The sequence below is a fragment of the Fukomys damarensis genome, unplaced genomic scaffold (genome assembly GCF_012274545.1).
Source record: "Fukomys damarensis isolate Sample0158 unplaced genomic scaffold, DMR_v1.0_HiC HiC_scaffold_28, whole genome shotgun sequence".
Classification (NCBI taxonomy): Eukaryota; Metazoa; Chordata; class Mammalia; order Rodentia; family Bathyergidae; genus Fukomys; species Fukomys damarensis.
Window position 1 is genome coordinate 42,111,050 of NW_022900940.1, and position 9,487 is coordinate 42,120,536.

General features: G+C 46.7%; 1 protein-coding gene across 2 annotated transcripts in view; it reads left to right on the top strand.

Annotated features, from left to right (window-relative positions):
* Colq (collagen like tail subunit of asymmetric acetylcholinesterase) overlaps window positions 1–9,487 on the top strand; it is a 65,667-nt gene that overhangs the window by 25,155 nt on the left and 31,025 nt on the right. For both annotated transcript variants that reach the window (XM_010643113.3, XM_010643112.2), the window contains exons 2-6: window positions 1,077–1,189; window positions 3,081–3,182; window positions 6,142–6,186; window positions 6,532–6,558; window positions 8,461–8,532. In XM_010643113.3, the coding sequence (XP_010641415.1) occupies window positions 1,077–1,189; window positions 3,081–3,182; window positions 6,142–6,186; window positions 6,532–6,558; window positions 8,461–8,532 (359 nt within the window). The remainder of the gene's footprint in view (window positions 1–1,076; window positions 1,190–3,080; window positions 3,183–6,141; window positions 6,187–6,531; window positions 6,559–8,460; window positions 8,533–9,487) is intronic.

Below are 9,487 nucleotides of genomic sequence, written 5' to 3' on the forward strand. Positions count from 1 at the left end.
AAACAGCAAGTTGTGTCTCCTTTGGCAACATACAGCCACGCTAGCACGTGGCAAGTTCCAGGGAAGAGTCAGCACAGCTGTCTACCTGGGCACACGCTACAGATAACAAGAGGCAGGTGAATCTTCTGTTAGGCTAATCGCTTGTGCACATGTTTAAGTAAATAAAAGAGAGATGAGCCAAATGCTCAAGGTTTTTTGTCTACAAAAAGCTGCAAAGCTCCCCCGTCCCCTCATTCTAAATTATCTTTGTTTTTTGGGGTTTTTTTTGTTTGTTTATTTTTGTACTGGGAATCAAACTCAGGACCTTACACTTGCCAAGCAGGTGTGTGTGGCACCACTGAGTTACATCCCTGGCCCATCTTTGTCTCTTTTATCTTTCATCCTCGTTCACCCCCTGGTTGGGGATAAACTCTTAGGCTGGTTCCTACAACTTAGAAGGGAAACTATAAAGATCCAGGGCCGTAGGGCTGAGGATTTAGCTCAGTGGTTCTGCCGCCTGCCTCGCAAGTGCAAGGACTCGTGTTCAATCCCAGTACCAAAAAAAAAAAGAAAAAAAAAAAGGTCCAGTGCCCTCCTCCATTCATCTCCTCACACTCAGATTAGGCCACCAATTTACTCAGACATTAAACTGTGACTGTCTAGTGAAATGGTTGACGCTTGAACATGTGTTTGTAGAGTCTGTGCTTTAAATCATGGGTCTGAGCCCCTTGAAATCAATGCTACGTCCAATTCTGGCTGCCTCTTGTTTTCACAACTTCCTCTAAAGCATAGTATCACAGTCCTTAACACTTCTTTCTCGTCAATTCCTGGGGGCATATGATGGGTCTTTCTGAACTTTGCACTCCTTTCCACAGTGACAGTTTTTGAAGAAGGAGAAATGGATCTTAAATGGTCACAGTGTCCATGCCATCTTAATTTAGCAAAAGCAAGGCAAGGGCTATGTCAAGTAGCAAACAGGTCTGCTCACGTCCCTACAGGTTAGAAGTTAGAGTTGGAGTTCTGGGGTGACTGAGTGGGCCCCCCTTGGGCACACTGAACATGACCCCATGCTAACAAGCAGCAGTTTTCTCTGCCAGCCCTTCCTGGCCTGGATCAGAAGAAGCGTAGCAGCCACAAGACATGTTGCCTCCTGACACCCCCTCCACCCCCTCTCTTCCCACCACCATTCTTCAGAAGAGGCCACAGTCTGGTGAGTACTTGGGACTTAGGAGTGAATGGAACACTGGGCTTCTTGATGTCCACCCCCGTACCCGACCTGGGCCGCCACATGAGATACTTCCATAATCTTGTCTGAGTAGCTACCCTTTCTTCTCATTCTGAAGCTGAGCCTTAGAATGGACATTTGCAGATTCTGGGCCACATCCATTCTTTTGCTAACTTAAATCAGTGATGGAGGGGGGGGGCTTCTCAGATGGGAATTGATTTTGGCAAGTGTCCCGTCTTCTTTAAAATAATAAGGTGAATTTATAGCTTTCTGGGTTCCTGTCAACTGTTCAGATATGAAACTTCCTCTTTCTCTTCCCCCAAGTTATTTATAAAATTCCCCGGCCAGGGAGGGTGTAAGGATGGGGAAAGGAAAATAAAAGTGGGGGACAAAGTAGAAATGGAGAAAGGAGGGTAGAGAAAGTTAAATGTCATGTACCAAAGTACAGTTAGTTTGGAGGAAGAATTACTTCTAGTGTTCTATAACACGGTAGAGTAACTACAATCTACAATTTATGATGTACTTTCAAATAACTAGAAAAGAAGAGCCTAAAGTTTCCCAACACATACAAATGATAAATGTTTGGGCAGGGGATTTAGTTCAGTGGCACTGCCCGGCAAGCGCAAGGTCCTGGAGTTTGATTCCCGGTACTGAAAACAAAACCAAATAAATTTTAAAAAGTTTGAGGAGGTAAAAATGCTAACTACGCTGATTTGATTATTATACATTTTATATTTGTATTACATTATCATAGTATATTCCATAAATATGAATAAATTTTACATGTCGACAGAGAAAACTTTCTCATAGCGCATATCTTAGGTAGACCACGTCCATGAAGCGACATACGAAATAGTGTTCCAAGGCTGGGAATTTAGCTCAGAGGCTTTGCCGCCTGCCTCACAAGCACAAGGCCCCAAGTTCGATCCCTGGTACCAAAAAAAAGAAAGGAAATGGTGTTCCAGTAGCCACACTGAAGCGTCAGAAGGAACATTTTGGGAAGAGAAGAAAAGGTGAGGAAAGAAGCAGGATTCAGAACCTAGAAGATGAAAGGGCAAGGCATTGTAGGGACTTGGCACTCTCAGATCTTTCTGGAAGCTCTTAGACCTGAGCTGTGCTGTAGCTACTAGGTGTCTGTGGCTATCAAGCACCTTCAGTGTGGCTAGTTCAAATTAAGATGTGCTGTAGATAGAAAATACACACCGGAGTCTGAAGACCTGGTATGAAACAAAGAATGAAAAATATCTCATTAGTAATTTTTATAATGAATATATGTTGAAATGACAATTTGGGGGGTACATTGAGTTAAACAAAATGTATTATCAAAACTGGCCGGGCGTGCTGGTGCACGTCTGTAATCCCAGCACTCGGGAGGCTGAGGCAGGAGGATCGCTGTGAGTTCGAGACCAGCCTGGGCTACATTGTGAGTTCCAGGTCAGTCTCAACTACATAGTGAGATCCTGTCTCAACCCCCAACCCCCACAAAATTAATTTCACTTGTTTTCTTTTTGACCTTTTTAAAGGGTGAAAATGTGGCTACCAGGAAATCTAAAACTACAATGTGTGGTTCTCATCAGATTTCTATTGCACAGTACTGTCCTAGCCACTTCATAGGGTCCCTGAAATGAGCTTCTTAACTCTGCCCAGAGTGGCCACCCCATCTCAGGAATCCGTCCTAGCAAAGTGTCTCTCAAGAGCAAATAAGAGAGCAGAAACTGGTGGCCCCAAAGCCCATCTTCTCAGGACACTCACTGGGGTGCCAGGGAATCATCCGTCAGTCCTGGGCCTGAACCCGCAGCGGGGCCATGTCCAGGGAGGCAGCCCCTTCTCTGTACCCTGAGTCTGACCTGTAACCCTGTGTTGCTTTGCACTGAAGCTTCTCTCCCCAGACGTGAAGAATCTCCTCCTAGAACTCGAGACCTCACAGTCCCCATGCCTGCAAAGCTCACTCGGCTCCCCTGGGCCCCCCGGCCCCCAGGTAGGTGCACTGCCTCCTGCTACCTCTGTTCAGAGCAGGAGAGTCCCCTGGGCAGAGCCTCTTGGTGTCTCCCCTTTTAAACCTGACAAGGGGCTCCTTCTTCTCTAACTTACCTGCCCCACCAGAGCCACCTGGAGAGAGCACTGGTTTTCTTCTGGGAAAATTCTGGCCTCCTGGGTATGATTCCTCATCTATGCAAGGGGAATAATAATCACTTCACCATATCAGATCTTGGGTGAATCAAGTGAGATTCTGCCTGTACGGATGTGGCTATAATTATGGTTGTCATCAGACAAAAACTTGACGATAATGCGCCTAATGTGACCATTGGCCCATCTGCAGACCTAGAGGTACCAGCGTTCAGTGCAGGAAAGTAAAGCAAGAGGAACTCATTACCCTGAGCTTCACTGGGCCCCCAAAATTGCTACCAAGCAGCCCACCGGTCCCCACCGAAGGTAAAGGAAGAATGAAAAAAGGAAAAACACTAGAGAAAGGCTAACTAGATAAAGAAACCCCATCTCACTCCCAGCTCCTCTGGCCTGCGTCTGAGAGGGGCTCCATCAGTGAGGGGCAGCCCTAGCCTGGGGCTCCAACCTTCCTGGGGAGGAGAAAGAGGGGCAGGAACTTCTCCATGTTCCTTCGCTCATACACTGTCCCTGACCTCAGTTAACCATCCTGTGGCTTCCTGTCACCACAAGATAAGAGCCAGGCCGCCCTGGGCTTCGTAGAAGCCTCTCAGGCGGGATCGCTGCCTGTATCTTCTTCCCTCAGCTCACACACACCTCCACTATTGCCCACTCAACATGGCCACAGCAGTCATCTCCTGGGTTTTCATGCAGCCTAAGCTTGTTTCAACCCTAAGGCCTTTGCACTTGCTGTTCCTGCTATTTGCGAAGTTCTCTCCTCGGATATTTATCATAGTTGGCTCCTTTCAGTCACTCAGAACTCAACTTTTGTGTCTCCTTCTTAGAAATGACTAATGAAGGTAATCTCCCTCACACCTTATTGCTCACAGTCACCAGAACCTAGTTGAATTTTTTCTCAATCTGTTATGGTTTCCTGACTATTTGTTTTTATTCCTGTCTCTTTGGTCTCCCCTTTATCAAATGTAAGTTTTATGGCCCATGGTTCAATCTAGTGACAGGCTGTTTGTCTAACTGAAGTTTTATTGTCTGTGACTGCTTCTGGGCCACAAAAGCAGAATTGAGTAACTCTGATAGAGACCAAATGTGGCCTGCAAAACCTAAGATATTTAATTACTCTCAGGCTTTGTACAGAAAAAGCTTAATGACCCCTGGTCCATGGGAACAGGGGAATTGTCTACCCACTCATAGTTGTATTCCCAATCCATACCAGTGCACGGGGTTGTAGGCTGTTCTCCATAAACATTTGTTGAATGCACTAAAGAAAACAGGAATCTGAACCTAGAGTTGGCCAGAGGCTACCACAGAGGAGCTGGGAAGTCTGAAGAAAGGCGAGATGGAAATCCTCTAAGGTGGGTTTTATTGTCCTACCTGTAGCCGTCCACTGCAATGGGTCTCAGGGCACATGAGAACCCACAGAGCATCGGGAAGGAAGGGGGGACCCTCTGCTGATCTCAGAACAGCAGCTCTTCCATCCCACTAAGCATCTAACTCCATGCAGTCCTCTTTGACTGCACGGGGGTGAGCTTCCCAGCTGTGAGGTCCATGTGACCACCTCAGCTCCCCTAGCATAGTGGGAACACTGTCCCTTCTCAAAGTGAGATCAGTGGACCAGCGACTTTGTACATACAGGAGCTGGCTAGCAATGCAGAGTCCCATCCCTCCCCCGACCATTTAAATGGAATCTTCATTTTAACATTTGAAGAGCTGCGCTCCAACCCATCTGTGCATTATCGATTGGGAAGTCCTGAGCTAGAAGATCTTGTAATATAGTTCCAGCCATTTCAAGAAATGACAAAAATTAAGGCTTAGAAGAACAAAGAGAATGGAATAAAATGTTTCCTTCCCCGCTTTTCCAAAGCAGTGGTTCTCAAGCTTATTGCACGGTATGATCCCCTGGGCGGCTTCAGAAATTCCTGATGCTCATTCCCCCCACCACCCTAGATTTTTGTCTAGTTGATCTGGGGTGTAGATTGGGCTCGGGGTGTAGTATGCGGATGGGTCTGGGAACCACAGGGTAAGGGTGCATGTTTACCTGTGGGTCTTGGGACAGTGGAATTCTGAGGGTATTTTCTGGCCTGGGGAATTTGTAAACCAAAATCAATCACTGAGCATTTCACAGACGTGGGAGCCCAAAACAGATGTGTTGTGATTGTGGGTGTGCAAAGCCTTGTTGCGATGGGGTGTAGATCCCGTGAGGTAGAATCACCCCACTCCTGAGGCTGGGCAATGGGGCAGAAACGTGCTGTTATTTACTCACATTTTCCATGTCTTGACAGAGGAGAATTTTGTTTCTAAAAATGGAAAGGGGAGAGTGGTTAGGGTCCTGGTACCCATAAATTAGCCGTAGGAATTTGCAAGTCAGCTGCTGCTTAATTTCACTTCCTTCTTGTCTGGGCCCCAGGAAAGCTTGGTGAGAGCAGGAGAAAAGGTATGAGAGGTGGAGAAGCATCATGTTTTCAGCAAATGGGATTTCCCCGGGACTCTTCTGGTGCTCTCATTAAACACTCAGGTGGTTTCAAGCAACCAAAAGGTTCCAGGGACAAAACTAAAGTCACAGAGAGTGGATGTGTGACATTACAACTGAGGTACCACTGGAAACACAGTGCTGAGAAAGCTCAGGAAAGGGAGGAAGGGAGAGGAGGAGAGTGGGCTGCAGGACAGAAAGCTCCTTTTGGAGCCCCCAGAGCCCCACATCCACACAGAAGCCTCAGCTTCTGTGAGGGTCCAGTGCACCAAGCTCTTACCTGCCTCCCCACAGAAGTCCCCTCTTGGTTTGGTATATTCTTTCTCTAATTCTTGTCTTGATTGTATAGGGTCCACCAGGGCTTCCTGGCAAGATAGGACCAAAGGGAGAAAAGGTATGAGCCCCTACTGTCTTCATCCCACCTGTCCTTGATAACTCCAGCTTGTCCTATAAGGGTGCCACTGAGAATTTTCTGGTTAATATTTCAAAATATGTGCTAATTCTGCCTTAGTGTAATGACAGGGCCCCTGACGACCGGCTACTACTGGGGTGTGGGATCCCACTGGTGAATTCAACTTCAACTTGGCCCACTGGCATGGCAGGAATGCTGTGACCAGCCAAGGGATTGGCCACCCGACTGAGCCATACAGTTGTGCCCAGCCACCAGCCCTATGAAGTCCTCTGCTTCCAGAACTTCTCTCCAAAGCAGCCTCTGCTCACCTGTCTTCTCCATCCACAGGGAGAACTTGGCCGGCCAGGAAGGAAGGTATGGTCCCTTTTGATCTGTCAGCATCACACAGGCTACTGTGCGCCACATGCGTGTGAGTGTGTGTGCGCTCTCAGGGGTGAGGAACCAGCCATTCGTTACTATGGCCACTAATAACCAAGTGGTGGACAGTGACTGTGCTGCCACCCTGAGTGTTTCACAGACATGGGAGCCCAAAACAGATGTGACTGTGGGTGTGCAAAGCATTGTTGCGATGGGGTGTAGAGCCCGTGAGGTAGAATCACCCCACTCCTGAGGCTGGGCAATGGGGCAGAAATGTGCTGTTATTTACTCACATTTTTCATGTCTTGACAAAGAATTTTGTTTCTAAAAACATGAAGGGGAGGTTATTAGGCACCTGGTACCCACAAATTAGCCATGGGAATTTGTAAGGACCAGTAGCAGCTCGGCCCTTTCTTGCAGTTCTTTGGTCAGGAACTGGAGCCTGCCACTGCCAGGCTTTCAAACCTCTATGGCAGCAGCAAGCCTGGCCAAACTTCCTCCAGGTTCAGACATCTTGAGCTGCCACCCATCAGAGAAACCCTCCCAGGCTCCAACCAGTTACACAAAAGGACTCTCACTATCTGTTCGATTAAACTGGAGTAAAGTACCAGAGCAGGCACAAACAAATGGCTTTTGCTTTTTGGTACATGTGACATAAATGGGAGTCACTTAAGGTCACAGTAATGCCGAGGGAGCCAAACATACATTATCAAGACGCTAATAAGGCTGTGAAGATAGAGAAAACCTGCAGTCTGTCTCACTCACCGTGTCAGTGTAGATTGGTACTGATATTCTTGGTCATTGAAGGAAGGATGAAACTGGCAGAGAAAGATGCTCACGGCCCTGAATATAAATCCTATATTCCTGGTTAAACGCTTTACCCAAATGGGTTCACTGTCAACAAGAGCCTTAAACAGACCTGTGTGAGGTACAGACGTCTACTCCAGCCACAGCACTGCTATCTGGAAAGGAAAGTTCCCATGCTAAGGCCAAACTGGTGCTGTGTTGATTAGTGATGTCTGCCGTGGATGTGGGAGGCACAAGAAAAAATCAGCACACATGCCAGCATTTGGCATCTCTGAGATCTTGGCTGAGCCCTTCAAATCTCTAGCTAGCTGAGGTCGAGACAGACCTCTAGGACATGCTTCCACTCTCTCTTATAGGCCTTGCTCTTCCACAGCCCCTGGTTTAGGTTGGTTTCCCTGGAAACAGACATGAACAAGTGAACTAATTATTAAGGGATCCTGTAGGGAGTGAGAGGAGCTAAGCAAAAGTGTGGTGTAACATGAAGTCCCAACTCAGAAGGCTGACTCCTGTGGCAGCTCTGAAGCATAAGTTGCCTGTATCTAGGCTATTGGCTGCAGGAAGAGGAGGTGCATAAATTACCCAGCATCCACTTGCCTAAGCACAAACTCTGCACCTGCAGATTGCAGAGAGGAGTTGTTAACAGGAAGGATGGTAGCTTCCTGGGGATAGGTGCTCTAAGCAGGTAAAAAGGATCTTGAGAGAGTACCAATAGTATCTACTACTGATAGGACACAATCCTGTCTCGTTCTGTAGCATATCCTCGAGGAGAACCCACGAGAATGCAGGAATCATTTGGATGAGTGTGCAGACATGATAAAGACTGAAAAAAATAGAAGTTTAGGATCCCTTTCCCACTATCCTCCAATTATAGAGTAGAATATAATTGTGTTTTGTGATACTTAATGACATCAAGGATTTAATTTATATCTAAGTGGCCCAACATTCTAGGCTCTCAGTCTTTGGAAAGTAGGGATGAGGGGAGGGCCCTATGGACCATGCTTAGAGGCCTTATATTCATGTCTGGGCCCAAGGTATTCTTGAAAGGAAGGAAACATATCCAACTGTCCTAACTTTTGCTCTTGGTTTTTGAAGGGTAGACCTGGCCCCCCAGGTGTTCCGGGCATGCCTGGGCCCATTGGCTGGCCAGGCCCTGAAGGACCCAGGGTAAGTGTGGTATGCTCCTGGGCTCATGTGGCATCAGAACAAGGGAGGGGAAAGTGACAGCTCTCCTGGCATACAGTCAGGGAATCATTTCCTCAAGAGGGGAAGAACAGAGCTTGGGGACTGTTCCTGGGTCAGCAGAAACTTCCTCCTTCACTCAGCCTTGTTCAGTGCCGTGGCTGTGCTCCTGCAGAAGGAGAAATAGGGCCCTCTTTCACAGTACCCTGCTTCTCCTTTGACCTGAGAATTAGCATATGATTCTTTGATTTCCTCGTGATGACCACTGGAGGACTTGTCTCAGGAAATTTTTGCCCATCGAGCTGATTGGGTAGGAGTAGAGGACTGAGGGAGTGGATGTTGGCTAGCTTGAGAGAAAGATGGAAATCCTACCTAGAGGGATCATCAAGGGCTGATGAAGTCTCCTTCCTCAGAGAGGAAGCAAACACATCCGCATCTACACCTCTGCTTGCCTTCTCCTCAGCACTGGTCAGACTACAGAGTGCACTGTTGTTTGACTTGGAAATTTTACCTGCAGAAGTCAGGGGTAGGCAGGTGAATGTCACCAACTGCTTTGATTCTGTTACTGGCTGTATTATGGGTGACCCTATTTCCAGTCCCCTGTGGAAAAGTCCCAAGGGTATTTCTTTTTAAACTCCACTATATAGAGCTGAGCCCTGAAACATGGCAGCCACTGACCACATATGGCTAGTGAGCCCTTGAAATGTAACCAGTGCAACTGAGAAGTTGAATTTTTTATTTTAACTCATCTGAGTTTAAATTTTAAAACCTTTACTCAATTTAGTTATTTAAAAACTTTCAGGTATGTTTGGATCAACTTGAATATGTGATTCTGCTTTCCCAACTATAAATTTTACGAAATCTAATTACAGATCAAATATTTTGAATGAAAATTTAGCTTAAATTGAGATTTTTTTTTCTTTTTTTTTTTTTTTTTTGT